The 20,740-nt window shown below is 37.2% G+C and overlaps 1 protein-coding gene across 3 annotated transcripts; it reads right to left on the minus strand.

The window, feature by feature from the left end:
- Window positions 1-10,960: 10,960 nt before the first annotated feature.
- On the minus strand, window positions 10,961-18,582 carry LOC130893341 (uncharacterized). Of its 3 annotated transcripts, none has more exons than XR_009059190.1 (3): window positions 11,830-18,582; window positions 11,402-11,550; window positions 10,961-11,304 (listed from the first exon to the last, which is right to left on the minus strand). XR_009059190.1 is itself a non-coding variant. In XM_057799356.1 (2 exons), exons 1-2 carry the CDS (start codon window positions 11,504-11,506, stop codon window positions 11,098-11,100), a joined length of 312 nt encoding a protein of 103 aa, XP_057655339.1. In that variant the 5' UTR covers window positions 11,507-11,588; the 3' UTR covers window positions 10,961-11,097. The 3 variants fall into 3 exon arrangements, 1 of the variants encoding a protein (XP_057655339.1); XR_009059189.1 differs by having other exon boundaries at window positions 11,605-18,582; XM_057799356.1 differs by lacking the exon at window positions 11,830-18,582 and having other exon boundaries at window positions 11,402-11,588.
- Window positions 18,583-20,740: the final 2,158 nt, after the last annotated feature.

Below are 20,740 nucleotides of genomic sequence, written 5' to 3' on the forward strand. Positions count from 1 at the left end.
TTATTATAAAATTATTCCTGTGTTTTTGCGGTATTATGAACGGTGGCGGTTCATAATGCCACATCAAAAAATATGTTTTATCATAGTTTTTTTTTTAGTATGCGTTTTAGGTGATTTATATGAGCGTTGTTAGTGTTAGACATAAGTCTGTGCCCAACAGGGCTTTATTAGAAATGTATTTTTATTTTTTTCTTTCCACTGGTCATTGTGATGTCATCCTTCATGTATAGTGTTATACTATGACAGTCACGAGAGTAATAAAGAGTTTCAGCGATAATGTGAGCTTTTATTTAAGAAAAGCAGTAAAAACAATATTCATGGAATGTATCTCTCTCTCATAAATGTAGAATATTGTCGTTTTCTTACAATAAAATTATTTTTAAAATTCTTGTGTTTTTGTTAGTTTCCAATATATCTTTATGTAATAGCAGTAAAACAATATTCATGAAATGTATCTCTCTTGTTGCGTCAAACGTCACATCGTTACGTCAAACGTCACGTCGTTAAGTCAAACGTCAAGTGCTGCGTCAAACGATCATCAAACGTGTCTACGTATGAGAATGTTCTCTTTCGTAATATGTCTTCAGAAGAGTACAGACGTCGAATTGAAGAGTTTATTAATAGCATTGGTGAATTAAAGAAAGATATTGCTTTCTATGGAGATAAAAGTGAGGTTATGAAACAAATGCAGAATCTTAGTTTATTTGATAAGAAAGTGACGTGGAGCAGTCTTCACTGGGGGGTGCCTGAAGAGGTCCATCAGTTGGCCCGTAGACTGCCGCAAACTACTTATCCGTTAAGACGTATTCAACCTACACCATGTTCAACAGAACAGAAGGGGATATAAAAAATGAAATTAATTCTGTTTTTGCTATGTCATGTGTAATATTAGTGGCTGTATTTGTTTTAATTTTAAAAATTGTAAAACGAAAATTCCAATCTTCATGTAATATAAAAGTTGATGAATATACAGAGTGTTTCAATAAAACCCATATTTTAAAAAAAAAACTTTATTTATAATGGTAATACAGTATTTAAAAACCAGTGACGGAGACGTTGTACATTTCTTTCAGTACATGAAAATAGTCCAGATGCGTGACAGGGGTTTGGATCTTGAGCAAAGTTTCCAGTTTCACAGGGTGTACCATCAAATTTGCAAACGTCAATAATATGTGGAAAAATACCGAAAATGTGACATTTCTTTTGCAGAAACTCGACTTTTTGTTGTCCTCGAACGTAAATGTAGTCTGCGGCATACAATAACTTGCTTTCTAATATTTCATTTACTTTAGAATATTCTACATCTCCTGAAGAGTATCGAATGCCGTGCACATTTCTTTCCAAGTATGATGTGGTCTTTTTGTCCTCGTTACTTAATGTAGAAAACGGTTGCGGTGGTAAAAATATGTAATGTGAACTTTTGAAGCCAATTTCTATGGTGAGCTCTTTGGCAACGAAAAGACCGTCTACGACAAAACCTTGAATGTCTACAAAAGCTACTCTCATGTTGACGTCTGCTCGAACACTAACTCACAACATCTAGTTCAAGCTTTTAACAATTTCGGTGAGGGGGAAGTATTCCATTACACAATCGTGAATTATGATGCAATAGACTTTGGTATTTTCGGGAAAACCTATGTTTGCTTCAATTTCAAGTTTCACATCGACTGTGGATGCCTTCATGCTTTCCTCCTGTTTTGAACAATCGATAACAAACAATGCTGGTTTCTTGAAAGAAGAATAATCCAGCAGGGGGCGCTTCTATGTGGAGTTTGCGTAGTTGGGATAGAATTCAGTATAGTTAAAATAGGCTTCATTGTAATCAGTTTTAGCGAAAACCAATTGCATTCTTTCATTGGGCCAATAATCACCATTAAGTGACAGTCTTATACTTTGTACGTCGGCATTGTCAAATAAAGTCGGGTCAGCTGTACTCAAGTTACGTTTGTCGGTTTGAAAGAAAACAATAACAAAACGAGGTCTTTCAACTGAAGTGGATGTCTTGACAGCCCAAACTTCATGTCTTGCTCCTTTAGTAATTGAGGGTAATTCGTGTAACTCCCACTTCCTAAATGGAATAACTATAGGTTGATCTTTTTGAATGGATTTCATGAGACTTAATTTTATGTCGTCATTAGGAAAGATATGTTTAACTTTTAGCTCAACGCTTTATTTTAGCTGTTGTAGTGGAGAGCGTTCCAGAGACATTCTTTTCAGTAATATATAAGCAATCATTATCATTTCGTGCCCGAACTAGTCGTATTGTTTGACGCCCACATGTAATCATTGAATAATCGTTGAAAATGCTGAAAATATGTTTGAGAGGTATTTGAAGGTTGAAGGACTTGTCGCTAACATTCAGAATAGGATCTTTCGGATAATTCCAGCCGGCTATAGCCATATGATTGGAATCTTCTTGGTTATAACAAGTCATAGCACGTACGGCACTCACTATTCCAGGATCCCGAACTGTTTCCATTTCCCTGGCACTTTCACTGTACGTACATGAATCGAATAGAAAGGCTCCAACATTATTTGCTAATTTTACGTCACCAGCTCCGTGTATTTCAAGCGAACCTTTAATGCACAACAAAGTTTCGCTCATTGCAAAGAACGAATCAACCTGATTAATGCTAAACTCCACAATGTCACTGCAATTGAATGACTTTATAAATGGAGCATAGGTTCTGTATTCAGCCTTTCGAATTGAATCGTCAAACATCGGCTTACGGTAGATATCAAACATTGGAGGCATGTTGTCGTTTTGGCGTTGACGTTTTCCATACATTGTTGTCATTTTTCAATTTAAAACCCAACGATTGCAGAACCAATTTGTTTGCGAACGTGAGTTGCTTCAGCTTTGATGGTAGCTTATCTAATGAAGTTGAATGCTCTGTAGACTGTCTTTTATGATTTATTATTAGTCCCATTTGCTTCGCGCGCTCTAAGCTCCAACACCAACGTACTTAGTTCTCCACGAAAGTTTACAGGCTGACCGTCTTGGTCTAAAGCGATGACGGTGATATTGGTTATTTCACGTTGTGGTATAACAGGTAAATAGAGCAAATTATGAGGAATTTCGTCTATGGAATATCCTGGATCCACTTGTATGACGAATTCGTATATAGTATGAGCAGGTCTGTTTGCATCGAAGGCTCCAGTGGTAATGTTACAATCGAAGCGAATACTAGATACTTTAATGATTTTGACGGGGAGATCTGACGAGTGTATTTTGTTTGCGTCGAGTATTTTCGGTGAAAAACCCAAAATTCTCCCAAGACTATTATCTTCTTTGAATGAAATTTTGTATTTACTGAAAATTTCACATTTCAACGTATTGTGATTGGGTTTTAGTGAAAATATACCCTCTGGTCTAGTTGAATTGTCCACACCCAATTTATCTCGTATAAACGCTTCAAGATTGGCAATTTCGTAACATCCTGTGAGAAAATCAAAACTTTGAAGCTTGCCCTTGGTATCGTAGTAGTAAAACTTACAATTTTCAATGTTTGGTATACTGTGATAAGAATGAAAAGATCGCAAAGCTATTTCGTAATCATTATTCGGATCGAGCACAATAGGCGTAGTAGGTTGAAAGGTAAATTCATGATTGATGCTGTTTACTCTCAGCAACTGTGACATGGTGACTAATGGAATTCGGGTGATGGTTGAATTTAAATAATACTACTTGTTTATTCTATTTATTGTTACAAAGAAAACAAGTGGCTTGAGAACTCGGAGGACCATCACAATGTGTTGTCCAATCAGGTCGGTTGTAATGGATGAAACAAGGTAGTCGTATTTGTAGTTCAAAATTTCCTCGATATTCATTGGGAAGTTTATGCCACATATCCAACAACTCCCAAGGTCTTACACACTCTATTAGATGTTCAATGGGAAAGTGCTTTAGTTCTTCGGCATTAAAACTATTCAATGTTTTTCCATGGTAGATATGTTGTAGTAATAGTTCTACGCTCGTCATTGCTGCTGTAGAAATTTCAAACACAAATGTCCGCAATTTATTTGATTGTAGTTTTGATATTGGGTATTGTTGTAGAAAATTCTCGCACTCTTTCCCAGATATTCAACAACTTCTTTCGGCGGCTTCAAATTACCAAATGAATCAAAATACTCTACATCGTTGTTTATCTTTCTGTAAGCCACCCAATGACTCCCACTATTCTTAGAGACATCTAAAATAACCACTGCGCATTCTTGTCTTCGAGGACCGTCTTTGGAGAGGGTGTCTCGCATGAAAACTCCTCGAAAATGTGGTATTTTGAGTAATTTTGCATAATGCGCAATGTCAAAGTCAGATAGTGCGTGATTGGGTAGCTTTATTAGTTTTTTTTGTTTTTTTTTTTAAATACAATCCAAATCCACCTTTTGAATACTTTTTCAAGTATAGGCCGGATCCTACACGTTCCATAGCCTTATTATGACGTACATCTTCCTCCAATTTCTTTTGCGCATGTTTAGCATTAATGACGGTTTTTGCAATCCCAGCAGCACCACCTGACAAAGCTCCAAATGCCGAAAGACCGGCAAACAAAGGAATAAGTGGTAGAAAACCTCCGGATTTCGCTACAGGTATTACTCGAGGAACCTCGACTTCTTTTTTGCCACCAAATTCTTTAATAAGTGCTTTGGCTGCTCGTAAGGCAAACGTTGCGGTGTCTTTCAAAGATGTTCCTCTCTTCAATGACTTTCCCACTTTCAGAATAACATCTCGATGCAAGGAACGACGTTTGCGACGACAACCCATTCCCAGCTTTCTTTTCACCTTCATTCCGCCTGTTACAAGTAATGCAGCAGCTTTCTCTCCCAGTGAAGCGTCTTTTGATTTGACGCGTGCCCAAGCTTTATCTTCAAGTATCTGATCGGCTTTGTGTCGTTCTTCGAGAGACTTATTCTTCCAGTAAGAAATATCGTGTTGTTTACAAGCAGCGTCCAAGGGGTTGATGCCCGGATCTCCACGATCAAGACGTTTTTCCAATTTTGTACCAGCTAAAAAAAAACAATTAATTTTTTCGGAAAAAATAGTCTTAGCGGTTTACTTACGTCCACAGTACTGACAGCTAGGTAAGTGAAGTTCAATAGGTAGTTTATTGATGAGAGAATTCAAAATACCCTCTCCTTCAAACACCAACATTAAGACTGACACGCTTAATTGGTGACACCTATATTTAAAGAGTAGTACTACGAAAAACGACACACACAATGAAAATAATTCAACAAGAGCAGACTATACCCATTGAAAATCTGGATTTCACCTCAACACCAACTGTTGGCAAACATGGTAAATTGTTGCCAAATTCTTTCCATGCCATTAAATGTGGCCCCAGTGGGTGTGGTAAGACGAACGTCGTGCTGGCGCTCCTATTCAATCCAAATGGCGCGAAATTCAAAAATGTTTATGTCTATTCAAAATCGTTATTTCAACCAAAGTATCAATTGCTACAAGAAGTTATAGCGCAAGTCAAGGGTGTTGGGTATTTCCCATTTAAAGACAATGAGGAAATAATTAGTCCAGAGAAAGCTCGACCAAATTCCATCTTTTTATTCGATGACGTAGCCTGTGACGGTCAGCAGAAAATTCGTGAATACTACTCCATGTGTAGACATAAAGATATTGATGCTGCATATCTTTGTCAAACATACTCAAAAATACCGAAACAGCTTATTCGCGACAATTGTAATGTTATTGTGTTATTCAAGCAGGATGAGGTGAACTTGAAACATATATATTCGACGAACACGTATCTCCAGACATGACGTTTGACACATTCAAAAATGTGTGTTCAAAGTGTTGGTGTGATCGCTATGGTACTTTGGTAATTATGAAGGATTTTACCCTTAATGGTGGTAGGTATCGCAAAGGATTCGATAAATATATAAAATTGTAAGCTGCATCTTTAGTCCATACCAAAATGTCTGACGATAAGGTTGCTAATGCATTGCGCAAGAAAAAAGTGTCCGAACTTGCCAGATCGATTCGCAAAAAATACTTGTCGTTGAAATTAGGTAAATCAGAGCAAGATGAGTCTATTAATAAACTATTCAAGCCGATATCTAAACCACTTGAAGAAATTGTGCAATCCTCAAAGACATTACAAAAAACGATTACAAATTTAAATCCAAAAGAGGAAATAAAGAAGGAAGAACCTGATGATGTGTTTACACCTTTTCTCGAAACGGAACCGGTGGCCGAAACCGATGAATTCGGAAATATTACACGTTCTGAATCTCCAGAAGAGATGCGCCCCGAAATTTCCCAGGAAGCTATCGCAGACTATTTGGACCAATATCCAGCCATCAGTCATCAGTTCATTGAAGATTACTTCCAAAAAGATGATAAAATTGATAAAAATTATGGTCCGATATACAACTACCTGAGAAAAACAAAGGAGGAAGATATGTAATTGGAACACCAGGCTTGTATGAGCTTCTATTTTACCGAGACCCCAGTTACAATGATCAAGATTTACAGAACTATAAAAATCTTTTGACAACAACTGAAGTTCATTTAGACACGTTAGATCGTCTTAAGGGGTCAAGTACTGAAAAATATCACTACATCATAAAACCTTTATTCAAAACAAAATCTCTAACGACGACGAATAGATCGTCGCAGGTATTGACTCGTCTAAAATCGATTCCTTCAGCAAAAGGAAAAGGCATCGATCGTTTAAGATATAATGATAAACCTATGGAGTATATTTATTGGGATGATGCGAATGAATTGGTGGAACGTTTGAAGTTGTTGATTGCTTCAAAAGAGGCAGGTAATACGTCACACGACAACGAAATAGTAGCAATTATCAATGAACTCAAGGAGGCTGATATTATAGAATAATACAAGTTGAAACTTGTTCATTTTAATTATGCCAGTCGATAAATTCGGACATAGACATCAAACGTCCTATGCGCGTTTACCAGTGAAAATTACGTTTCCTCATACACAGGACGGTAATATTGATATTGAAAATATGAAAATTTGTAATGTTAAGGAACCGACAACAAATAGTGATGCTGCAACAAAAAAATATGTTGATGTGCAGTTGAATGACCTACGTGCTATCAACTCGCCATTAATTCAAGCACATGGTGTGGTGCTGCAGCAACAAGACCGTGATATAAAGGATTTAGCTGTAGGATTGAACGAAATGAGAAATGAGCTTCATAAGACGAAAATCCCCATATTACAGGCGCACATAACTAACTTACAAAATAAAACTAGCGAAATTGATACATTTAATTCGCGAAATCCCCCTGTAGCAGCTAGGGATATGGCTACGAAGAAATACGTTGACGATTCAATTGTTGCAGCTAAAATATTTATTCGAAAAGAATTCACTGCTTCTATTAACATGTGTGTTGAGAGCATACGTGAGTTACAAAAAGAAATTACAGAAAATATCAGATCCGTCTCTGATATGAAAACTAACGTTTCGGGCATTGTAAACAATATTAAGGTTATGAATACGAATACCGTTAACCGCATTAACAGTCTGGAGCTGAAGCTAGCTGGTAGTACGTCATAATATGTATTCTAAAGAAAAAATTCATCTTGTAAACGAACTCCACAAACCGATACGGAAAAAATTTCCTCGGAGACGCACTATTATTAAGGGTCTTGACGATCTTTGGCAAATGGATCTTGCGGAGATGAGGAATTTTGCATCACAAAATAGGAATCATAAAATGATACTGGTCGTCATTGATTGTTTTTCAAAGTTTGTGTGGACACGCCCACTAAAAACGAAGACCGGAGAGGAGATTACTCGGGCATTCTCGGACATTCTCGCTCACACTAGACGAATACCAAAAAATCTGCAATCTGATCAGGGAAAGGAATTTTACAACAGCAAATTTCAAAATTTAATGAGAAAACACAACATAAATCATTATAGCGTATTTAGTACAATGAAAGCCTCTATGGCAGAGCGAGTTATAAGAACGCTAAAATCGAAACTCTACAAGTATTTCAGTTTAAATGGCACCTACAAATGGATTGATATTCTGCCTGAAATAACTCAAAACTATAACAATACAAAACATTCCACATCAAAATATAAACCTTCTCAAGTCAACAAATCCAACGAAAAATCTATTTTGAATAACACCTATAGTCATTTAAAGATAGCCGGTCCACGAAAATTTAAAGTTGGCGACATTGTGCGCATATCCAAGGCAAAGCATGTCTTTGAAAAAGGATATACACCCAATTGGACTACAGAACTATTCAAAATCACCAAAGTTGAAGACATGCAAGGTACACCAATCAGCGGCTGCTTCTATCATGAAGAACTACAGAAAACATCGAATCCAGACATTTACTTAGTTGAAAAGGTGCTCAGAAGAAAGGGTAACACAATGTACGTCAAGTGGCTTGGTTTGGATAGCAAACACAACAGTTGGATAGAAAATATTGATATTGTATAGATTTTTTTTCCCCCGGTTCGCCGCGCTAAAAACCTTGAAAGAGCTCTATAAATTGGAGTGAGCTTTGGATATCAAACCCAGTTAGCAACATGAGTTCCCAAGATAGTGGTATTGTCGACATCGAATCTGATTCGAGTAACTACAGTTCAGAGTTAGATAGAATATTGGAAAACTATGAGACTGCTGTCAAGTCTGAAAACATTTACCTGCTTTCAACACAGTATCCAATTTCGGGGTATGAAGTAAAATGTGGAATAAGTCCTGCAAGATCATTCACACCTGCTGTTATCTTATCTCAACATCTTAAGTTCAGCAAAATATCTTTCAGTACTTATGAATGGAATACCTTTATATCAATTATGTCACAACAGATCTTTCATACCGGAGACGAGTTCAAACCTGATTCATTACCATGTGGAGATTACTGTACCATCACCCCATTGAATTACGATGACAGTAAGGTAATTTTAGTCAAGAAACATGGTGTTGAGTATTACATGGATGAAGAAGAAGTATCGCAAATTTTAGAATTAAATAATTTAATTATACAACGTATATCTGTGTTAGAAAATTTGAATTTTTGTGAATATTATTATAATGTTTTGGATTTCTGTAAAAATACCTTCTCCGAAAGTCCTTTACAAATTTTATACGCATTTTGTTCTATTACACCAAACGATATGTTACACAATGCTCTTAGAGAATTTGTATACTTTTATAAAGTTAAAGTTATCAATGATTTAAATAAATAATTATTATTGTTATTGTTGTTTTTTTTTTCATGTTACTTTTAAGTCGCCCGGTATACGTTACTTTTAACTGTATTTCAGTAATAAGACGCTATCAGTTAACCGCAGATTTTTATATTACAAGATTAGGGCTCCCGCTGTTATCATCGCAACGAATCTGTCTCGATTACGTGCGTGATACCTTACATTGACAAAAAATCTCTTTTTATTTATACGTTATACTTTTATGTTACAAGATTAGCGAATAATAATGGTATATATAATTTTTTAAAACCCAAAGACTTTTAACCGACCTGGTATATCAGCGCTCCCGCTCATCGCAACGAAACTTTACGCATGCGCAAAAACGAAGTCTCTCTCTCTCTCTCTCTCTTACACACGGTTTTCCCTATTTCTGTAGTCGTGCATATGTTGTTCATCTACTGCTAGCGTTTTCAAAAAACCGCCACGGTTCGCTATTAATGGGAGGACAATCCGACGCTTGGCGAATTCTACTTCGGAATGATAGGAAGAGCCGACATCGAAGGATCAAAAAGCGACGTCGCTATGAACGCTTGACCGCTACAAGCCAGTTATCCCTGTGGTAACTTTTCTGGCACCTCTTGCTGAAAACTATTTAAGCCAAAAGGATCGATAGGCCATGCTTTCGCACTCCCTATGGGTACTGAACGTCGGGATCAAGCCAGCTTTTGCTCTATGCGAGGTTTCTGTCCTCGCTGAGCTGGCCTTAAGACACCTGCGTTATTCTTTGACAAATGTACCGCCCCGATCAAACACCCCGCCTGGCAGTGTCCTCGAATCGAATCAGGCTGGAGGTAAGTTGACGCACCCGAAACTCCGGACACGAACCTCTATCCGATATATATATATATATATATATATATATATATATATATATATATATATATATATATATATATATATATATATATATATATATATATATATATATATATTTCTTCATGTCGATCCCATAATGATGAAGTTAGTTCTCTTTCTCCATGTGGAGAAGCGCCTTCTGTAGCTGAACGATTTCCTCTTATTTTGTGCTCTGCAATTATTTCTTTTGATAGTTCGGATAATGCATTAGCACCAGCCAATGCTGACATGAAATGTAATTATTTGAAGCGGTGATCTAAGATAGTTGCTTGCCAAAATAGGGTTATCTTGTAAAGGCACTAATCTACTTTGAATACCATTTAATAAATCATTTTGTACTGACGCTTCAATAGCAGTTGATGTTTTAGTTTGTTCGATTTCTTGTTTTAATAAATTTGTTAGTGGTATAACTAAACTAGCTGTGACATATTTCTCGGCACTCAAATCTTCTGTTACTGTTTTAATTGGATTAAGAAGCGTTACTAAATCGCGCAAAATCGTTAATTGCGAAGTAGCTACCATATCAGGTACATTATTCTTAGTTCTGGATGCCAATACTTTTGCGACAATTGACAATTTTAGGTTTCTTTCCATCATGTCCAGACAAGAGTTCCAGCGAGTATTTACTGCTTGAATGAGCATCAATATTTGGCCTTCTTTCTTTCCTTCTGCTAGTTGCTCAGATCATAATTGATCAGAAGCACTTACTGAGTGTTTAAAATAGGTCACAATAGATTTTATTTGATCAGCTAAGTTTAAAAAACTTTCATTTTTCTTTAAAACCTCATCTATGATCAAATTTATGGTGTGCGCAACACAAGGAAGCCTCTTCTTTGCTCCCAAAAATAAGTTTACGGTAGCAACCATGTTGATACCACTGTCGGTTGAGAAATTTGCGATTTATCAATAGAAAACTCGCTCATTATATTTTCAAAACAATCTTAAATTAAAGTAACAGTATAGTAATAGTAAGCACACTTTATGTAATATATATTAATACCTAAAAAAAAACTCGATAAGACATTCAAAAATATTTTACCCCTGTCATGTAATGGGCAGTAAGACTCGCATCAGCAACATTCAGGAAGTGAACTGTAACGATTAGAAAACTTCTTGTGGAGTTTGTTATTGTAGCTACGTCACTACTCATGGTAAGGTACCTTGTTTCTTGTAAATGATTAACTAGTATAGCTTTTGTTGTACTATATCTTTGTTCTATTAAATCAGTTACCTAAAAATAAACAATTGTTTGTAATAAGTATTACATTTCAAAAGCATATTATACGATTTTTAGGAATCGAAACTTTAGAGAGATCTAACATATTTACTTCAAATCTTGATGGTAATTTATACCGGGGACATGTTGTACGAACAAATTGTTGTAGTCCCTCTTTTTCAACACAAGAAAGGGGTAAATTATCCTTAATGATCATGTAGACTAAACTTTGGGTGATTGCAATATGGCGCTCGTCTCCATCTAAAATTTAAAAAAATATTAATAAACAAGTTCAAGTATAAAATTTATATTTACCATAACAAATTTAAATATATTAACCATCATAACTTGCACTGTTTTCAAACAATTGCAAAACAGTTTGTTGTTTTAATTTCGGTCATCTTGAAAAGACCGAAATATTATTTAAGCTTTGAGTATCCTCCTCTTGGTGGTTAACCTAATACATAAATCTAGAGATTTTAGAGTTTATAGAACATAATTGTAAATTTACACTATAATATATTGCAAATAAAACATTACCTGACTAACTAGACCCTCTTGGTTGTCAGAGAAGCTATTACTCTCAGTAAGTTCAGTATGTGGTCTCGATAATGGTAACAACGCTACCGCCATATTATTGTTTTCGTCTGCTTTATGAATCGTGGCTGTCTTAATATTTGTATTTTTTTTTATAGTTAGTTGGGCATATACATGATGATGTTTCGTTTTTAAGTGGGTTGCTAAATTGGTTGTATTTCCGCTGCTTTTATAATTTTTCCCGCATAAGTTGTGGGAAACATTTCTTGCATCAACTTTTTTAAAATACGTCCATACAATGGAAGAATTGGTCGCAGAAGACATTTTTCGCTACTGAACTATTTGTATGTAACTAGATATTTAATAAATTAATATGAATAAACACTTGCGTCAACCGCTACATTACAATAAAACAGTAATTTTTCCTAACCTCTCTTTTTAACTTTACTCAATGTTAACCACAGACTAATCTACATAGAGCCTAGAGGTAAAGATACTAACTATGCTAAGCTGTGAAAGCTGACAGCGACAACAAACAACATTTGAAAATTTGTATAATTTATTTTATTAAATAATAATTTTTAAAAAATTAAATCAAAAATTTTCACGAGTAGAAAATTTTAAAAATTATACCTGGAATTTTTGAAAAATAGTTTTCTAATTCTAATTTTTAATTAATAAAAAAAATTAATAATTATTGAATGTCGGCTAACTTAATTTACATAAATAAAATACGGTAGATTAAATTTACGATGATTTTGTAGATTAAATAAATTACGAAAAAAAAAATTTTTTTTAAAAGAATATCGACCATCGATATCTATATTTCAATATCGAACAATCGATATATCGTCCAAAAAAATATTAGTAATAAATATCGATATCTCGAAATAATAATATCGATATATCGATATTTTATCAACAGCCCTACCCTTGGCTCGAGAATACGCCTTTCGCTTTACCGAGTAAGTAAAGAAACGATGAAAGTAGTGGTATTTCACCGGCAATGTTGCCATCTCCCTTATGATACACCTCTCATGTCTCCTTACAATGCCAGACTAGAGTGAAGCTCAACAGGGTCTTCTTTCCCCGCTAATTTTTCCAAGCCCGTTCCCTTGGCAGTGGTTTCGCTAGATAGTGGATAGGGACATGAGTACTGTGATTTATGCCACCGCTGTGTGGGGTCCACACCTCGTAGGGTATGGGCAACAGACAGCGAGAGTAAGGGCCCACCCACCTTTCGGCATTAGGCCAAGAACCAGCACGCCATCCCGTCGGAACCACTGTCAAGAGAACCCATCCCAGCACCGCGCTTACTTCATTCTGTCGATGTCTGTATGTTGTCGTCCATGAACATAGTTTCCCCTCATTCATTTATCCATCCGATCATTTGTCTGTCTGTGATGTCAATGTCTGAGGGTTGTGGGTTGGGTATGTCATCTGTTTTTGTCTTAGTCTGTCTGTTAAGGTTTCTCAAGCATCCTGTCTTTGTTGTATCGAACAAATGTTTATTATATGTCGTTGGTCTTCTGTGGTGTTGCAGTGCGTGCAGTTCCCATCCGTGTATCGTAAACCTATATCTAATGGTAGTACACCTTCGGGCGAAAATCATATGTAGGCTTCTTAGGTGGAATAGATGTTTCATCAGACTATTTAAGATTGAGCCATAAAATAGCGATGAATGGAAAGGCTGCCAATAATAGTTTTCGTAATGTAAGATCTGATGTTCTGCTTAGAAAAGCCGAGAATACTAGAGATGATATTATTTTCTCGACACCAGATTCCACGCGCTCCCACGACTAGAGGGGCCACGACGAAATGTTTCCCAGGTTATCGGGATGTCATGGCACTTAGGAAGCGTAGCTCGCTATAAATGGCGTTCTTATTCAGAGTAGCTAGGTCCCTCCCAGCTGACGGCAATGTCACACACTATGGCTCTTGAATCCATCTGGAACACAAGATCGGATTTCTTTAATGCGCCGTCGATACATCTAATGTGCGGTTCAACTTCTACTACCCATCCTTTCTCGGCAATTTTTCGCGTATACGTAACGAGTTGGTCGTGCCGCCTTATTCTCTACCAATGTGACGCAGGACATTTTTGCAATACATGGCTAAGTGACTCGTTACGGGCATTACGGGCACTTGTTGGGATAAGCAAGTTATACCCAGGCCGCCACCTCTTATAGGGGCATGCAGATAAACATCAGCACATGTTCGGTTTAGACCCAGAAACTTTCTAACGGATACTCTTATGATCGTATCAGCGGCTTTCAAAATCTTCTTGGTGACTATGGCGCTTTGTAATTGATCTTGTATGCGCGGCAACAAGAAGTGTTGTGCCGGTTGAAGTCCTGCTTTGTTTATTCTATCGAGCTGGATTTTGAGATCGGAAATGGCGGATCGAGTCTGTCCCATGACTCCATATCGCCTGCCCAGGTATTTAAACATATCCTGAGGTGTTAATTGGCGGATGAACTGACCCTCTGCCGCGAATAGAGGCCAAATAACTACGTAAGAGTGTTTGTTGCCTCGGTTGACGTTAACCGATATGGCAACACTCTTTGTCGGGTTAATCTACATCCCTCGCTTCGCAAAGAACTCAGTAACAGTTCTAAGCTGCTTCTAAGCACTAGGTCATCCGCAGCGCTAGTACTGACACCTCCATGTCATCTGAGACAGGTATGCCCGACCCACCATTTTCTAACTCGCAAACCAACTCGTCCACTACTAAATTGAAAAGATAGGGCGATAAAGGGTCTTCCTGCTTTTCGCCTCTATCGATGTTAATTCTTCTTGATTTCTTGTTGCCAGCAGAGACTATGGTATAAGATTTCAGGTAAGAGTCCATTATTTACCTTTTTGTTGTTTCGTCTATACCGAACCTGTTCAGAGCTCGCAGGATGGACCGTTGCGATACTGTGTCGAAGGCTTTAGAAAGGTTCAACGACAAGATGTTATATGGCTTAACTCTACGTCTTCTTTCCATGATGAGCGTTTGGAGTGAGATGTTATTAAACAGGACACCATCGATCTTCATGAAACCTCTTTGGTTGGCGTGTATCGGTAACGTCGAGAAGCGCTTACCAAGGACACGATGAAATACCCTGACAATAACCGATAATATTGTGATCGGTCCAGTTATTAATCAAGCGTTGGTCCCCCCTTTCGGAATAAGTGTCGTTCTGTTCCCTCGGATCACCTCGGGAGTAACTCCAAAGAGAAACATGACATTATATAATAGAACCAATCTCTTCACAGGAGCCTTTTTAAGAGCTAGCAGGGGCACTGCGTCTGGACCAGCCGCCCATGATTTTGATGTGTTAATGGTCCAGAGGATATCTGACTCTGTAATTGGCTGGTCCAGGTAATGTTCCTCTTTCTGATCTGAGATTGGTACGTTTTCTAGGAGGGAGGGACTTCCGAATATGCCCCTGTACTCGGACTCTATTGACGCAATGTTAGGTAGTACATCGTCCCACCAGAGCGGTTTCCCGTCTAGGATATCACGCGCCAAAGCGGCTCGATCGGATCGATATCGTCGTTGGACGACTTTATATTTATATGAACGCTCATGGTTCCTGTTATTAAAGATTGGGGCCCTGCGGTTTCCGTTTGCCTTCGTTTTGGGCTTCCCAGTTCTTGCTTCGTTGAAGAGAGCAGTAGTATATTCATTCACTTCTTTTCTCACTCCCTATGGCGGTCTAGGTTGGTGAATTAAGAGTAAAGGAATAATGTGCTGTCATAAGATTTCCATCCGTCATTAGCGTGCCAGTAATTATATAGAAACGTAGAGATAGTATTATGCCGGTGTTCTATCGCAATGGGTACGAACTCCTCAGCATTCGGATTAAGACTTAGACGATCTTTAAAGCTTGAGTCCCTGCCTCGATCTCTAGGACTCTCGAGAAGAGAGAACTCCACTACATCACCCTCTGCTTCCTCGTGGGGCCGCGCGTTTTCGTTCTCCAGTTGTTCGAGAACGTCTTCGCGGGCCTCGATGTTGTCTTCTTTTCTGAGGAATTCGAGGAGTTCCTTGTATCTATCCTGTTTTCGTCTATATTTGATGGAGTCGATTGTGCGGTTAGGATAGATACTCTGGAGATGTTTATTGATGAAACGGCCAGTATAGGAAAGTTCATGTTTGGCCATTTCTATATAATCTTCATCCTCGAATTCAACGGGGGCATTAGGCTTTTCATAGAGGTTCTCAAGCTCCTCATTGTACTCCACGGGGTGTACTCTCCGCATGTGTTGTCGCAGTTCAGCGTAAGATTTATATGTTTGTTTGCATACGGAGCAAATATTACCGTGAGCCAGGGGTGCACCCTGGCAGCGTAGCCGTCTTAAATGGGTCTGAAGCCCAGTATCAGTGGCGAAAGTTTCACCACATATGCACAAGACCATAGTTCTAGGACTGAAACTAGGTCTGTCGCAAGTTCAATTCAATTCTTATGGGATAGTTGTATAGACAGGAAAAGACTTGTCTACCACTTAGATAAAAAGTCGGAAGGTGTACTATCCCTAAAACTAAAACCCCCAAGAGTCTGGAGGTGGGCACGGTCCGAAAAAGGAGCCAGATAGGTGACCGTGGGGCAGTCTTCGGATGATCCCAATCTCTTACCCAATAAACATTTTCTGTAACTTATGGTGATTCCTAGTTATATAAAGACTATATAAAGGTAATGAAATTATATAAAAAGGTTACGAAGTTTTGTAAAATCACCTTTTAGTAACACAGTTATATTACGGTTTTATAAAATTTCTGTAACTTGTTGGTATATAAAGAAGTGGTATAACTGTTTCCATCACCATTTAATAAAACATGTAGTAACTGTTACCAATGTGTTTATAACAAATTTATATAAGGTTTTCCGTTACCTTAATTATATAACTATATAGGCTCTAAGTTATATAATAGTGTTTCTAAGCACAATTAAAAAAATTGGGGATTATTAGTGTTTGTATATCCTATTAAAAAACTTTTGGTAACCAAGTTAAGGACAACCATTTCTTTTATATACATCGGTTACCTTAAGTAAAATCAATTGCCCTTATATATATAAACTTATTACAGATGACGATTGACAAAATGGTTGGCGGTGTCGATTGTCGAATAAGAATATATTATTAAGATACAAAGTTAATACTAACAGTACTAACACCAGTTGTTTGTGAGCAGTGAGCAACAGCAGTGTAATAAACATTAATTTATTATTGTAAAATATCGCTATGTTACGAAATTGGAAAAAAATAAAGCACAGCTCTGCGTTTCGGCGGAAAGTGACAAAAAATTTTAAACGAATCGTAGATTGTGTACCGGTAACTGCTACTGTTAGACAGATAAATAATGAATTTTTTCCGCCACCAGATATCCCTCAAATTACAGAACAAAATGATAGCAGTCCAACGCCAACCACGGCAGAAAATGATCTTCGGCCCTTGAATGACTGCACTACCGCCGAATGCAGACTTAATAAGTGGTTGACAGAACTTGCTGAGGATGATGATTTGTCTCCTCTCTCCGAGGAGGATTTAGAATGCACAAAAAATGAACAGTTAAGATATGATTTAAAAAACTGGGGTTACGAATTTAACATAACACATCGGGCTTTGAAGGAAGTGATAAGAATAATTAATAATTGTTTACCAAACATTTTACGGGAACGAGAACATTACTGGAGACTCCTACAAATATTCTACTACAACCAGTGGGCGATGTTTACTACTGGCAACAAGGTCTTGAATATTGTTTCACCAAGCAGTGTTATCAGAGTATGCAGACTTTTTCAGATATTTCAATCAATTTAAGTATGGATGCTTTGCCAATTTACAAAAGTTCAAGGGACGAATTTTGGACCATTACTGAATTTCCTTTTTCTGATACAGGACTGAGGCACCCAATCTGATTGGGGCCTAGAATTGCCGTCACATATTAATTTGGGAATAAGCTTTCTCTTTTGGACAGGGGGCCAGAAAAGAGTGTTAAGTGCCAGAAAATTGTTAAAGATGGCAACTTGTGCCCCGGCTCTTTAGTTTGCACAATTTTAAAAGACATTTGAATGTCTTTTAAAATATTTAAAACTTATACTTAATACTCTTAATAGCAAACGTTTTATTTTTAGTTAAATTAAGGTTATGTTTTATATCAAACATGTGTTAAACCATTGTCAGACTTGAAATGTTCTTTAAAACTCAGCTGTTCGCACGTCAATTATTGAAAACGCGATGCGCGGGTTGCCTAACTTTAATTATATAACAACACTTTCAGTAACGTATGTTACTTTTAATTATATACGAGATCCTTGGAGGCTTTAAGTTTTATTTCAACACTACTAGTAACTCTAAACACTACTATATAACACACAAAGTTATATATCATTACTATCGGTTATATAAGATCACAACAACTGATTTTTAGGTTTCCATTATTTATAAAATTACTATACAATGATTTCACCATGATTGTTTACTCAAATGAAAAGGGATTATTCATTATGTCTTCAAAAAACGAAAATTAAACTTATTTGAACAACATGGAATCCAAAATTAATATCACCCTATTAAATAGTGGTTATACGAATATCTGTGGCCACATTATTTAGCGTCTATGTTAAAAATAAAATAAAAAATAATTTTTTTTATGAAATAAAATTATTTATTGTTCGATATTTGAAAGGCCCGTGCGTTTTTTCAAGGCATCTTGTCCATGTTAGCAGTACAAACCGTTTCTCTCATGAAATTTAAGTCACTGCAATGCCAAAAACGCCTAATTAAGATAAATGTTATACGACATTATAGGTAACGTGTATATATATATATATATATATATATATATATATATATATATATATATATATATATATATATATATATATATATATATATTTATCTGCCATCTTATAAATTTTTATTTTGCTGATAATAATCGAACATAACGCAATAAGAAAAAGAGCGAACAACGAAAATGTGTGTCCAAGTGAGAGAAAACATATATTTGACAGCGAGAAGAGTAACAGAAATATTATCAAAACCTTTATAGGCAATGTTTATAAGGGTAACAGTAACATATATAACACTACATTTGACCACTAAAAGGCTCCAACCGTGGATTTTTAAGTAGTTATATAGTGGTTGCCAAAATGTTTCCGTTACTTTTGGTTAAAACACCTAAGTTTATATAGCGTTACTAACCTAAGTTTTCCGTAACCTTTATATACTCCCCATTTAAGCTCTTTAAGGGGTTTATACGAGTAACAGAAATATTACGGTTACTATCATATATACATTTAAGTTATTTAATGAATTGATATAATATTTACGGCAACTGTTATATAACAAAAAATGTTTATTGGGTAGAATAGACAAGAGGTTGCCGTGTTGGATCAAGACCAAGAAGCCTATCTGGGGCGCCGTGTACGTTAGCCACGCCAAAAGAAATTCTACCGTGTTACCTATACTCTACCACGGGGACGTGTACAGAACTTGATTAGGAGGGGCTGCAAACTTTAAAAGCTCACAACCGGGGTTTCAAAGGCTCTGAATTAAACAGTGTAGGTCGCCCTGTAGCTTTCGAAACGCCTTCTAAAATTCCGGTCGCAATACTCTCTCCGCTACAGTTCCTAAACCTTAAGAGAGTCATAGTTACTCCTGCCGTTTACCCGCGCTTGCTTGAATTGCTTCACTTTGACATTCAGGGCACTGGGCAGAAATCACATTGAGTCAACACCCGTTGGGGCCATCGCAATGCTTTGTTTTAATTAGACAGTCGGATTCCCCTATTCCGTGCCAGTTCTGAGCTGACCGTTGAATGGCGGCCGAAGAGGATATCCAAATACCGATTAAGGTAATATGGAACCTCGCAGCAAGACGGTTCCGCGGGAGGCTTAGGCACGGAACCGAACTCGGATCCATAACCATCACAAACTCCAACCGAAGGAAAGAGATACTCCAATTACTTCACCTCGCCCAGGCCCGGCACGTCAGCCGTGACCCACTTCCTCGCCAAGCCCGACACGCCCCGATCCTCAGAGCCAATCCTTATCCCAAAGTTACGGATCCAATTTGCCAACTTCCCTTACCTACATTATTCTGTCGACTAGAGGCTCTTCACCTAGGAGACGAACCAGCGCGAGCCTCCACATGGCCCTCTCCTGGATTTTGAAGATCCGGACACCGCTGCAACTGCGGTGCTCTTCGCGTTCCAAACAATATCTCCCTGCTAGAGGATTCTATGAAACTCGAACGCTTATGCATAAAAGAAAACTCTTCCCGGATCTCCCGACGGCGTCTCCAGGTCCTTTTGGGATTTTATACGTTTATTAGTGTGTATTTTTATATGTACGTAAATAAAGCTACACCACATCAACATCGGCTTTTGCCTATGGCTTAGGATCGACTGACTTGTGTGCAACGGCTGCTCACACGAAACCCTTCTCCACGTCAGTCCTCTAGGGCCTCGCTGTAGTAGTTCAGTACGATAATAAGACCTATGACCAATATCACCAAAGAATCTCTAATAATTTAAATGATTTGCTTCAACGCATAGCTCTTAATGATAATATAGAAACTGTAAATTTCAAAACCCCATACTTTGAAAATATTGCTCTCAAAACGTTTTGCACTGGTATTAACGAGCCATATTGTGAATATTTATCACATTTTCAAATAAATTCTCTCGATGAAGCCCTGCAAAAATGTATCGCCTACGATAATCATAAAAATCAACAATTATATATGAACTTTTTGAGGAGTCAACAAAATAGAAGACTAGCCTCTATTAATTAATTAATAACCATACATTTAATAATCCACCAGCAATTCTTTTGAAAATAATCCAAACCCCCTTGATCCACAACATCAAAGAAATTTTCTAACTTCTCGAAATGTCCCACAATCAATCAGTGGTGTACAA

The sequence above is a fragment of the Diorhabda carinulata genome, chromosome 4, assembly GCF_026250575.1.
Source record: "Diorhabda carinulata isolate Delta chromosome 4, icDioCari1.1, whole genome shotgun sequence".
NCBI classification, from domain to species: Eukaryota; Metazoa; Arthropoda; class Insecta; order Coleoptera; family Chrysomelidae; genus Diorhabda; species Diorhabda carinulata.

Coding starts and splice junctions, on each gene's coding strand:
- LOC130893341 (XM_057799356.1), bottom strand. CDS start 11,506: ATGATCATTAAGGATAATTTACCCCTTTCTTGTGTTGAAAAAGAGGGA. Junction 11,305..11,401: donor AATTACCATCAAGATTTGAA/GTAAATATGTTA, acceptor GTTTATTTTTAG/GTAACTGATTTAATAGAACA.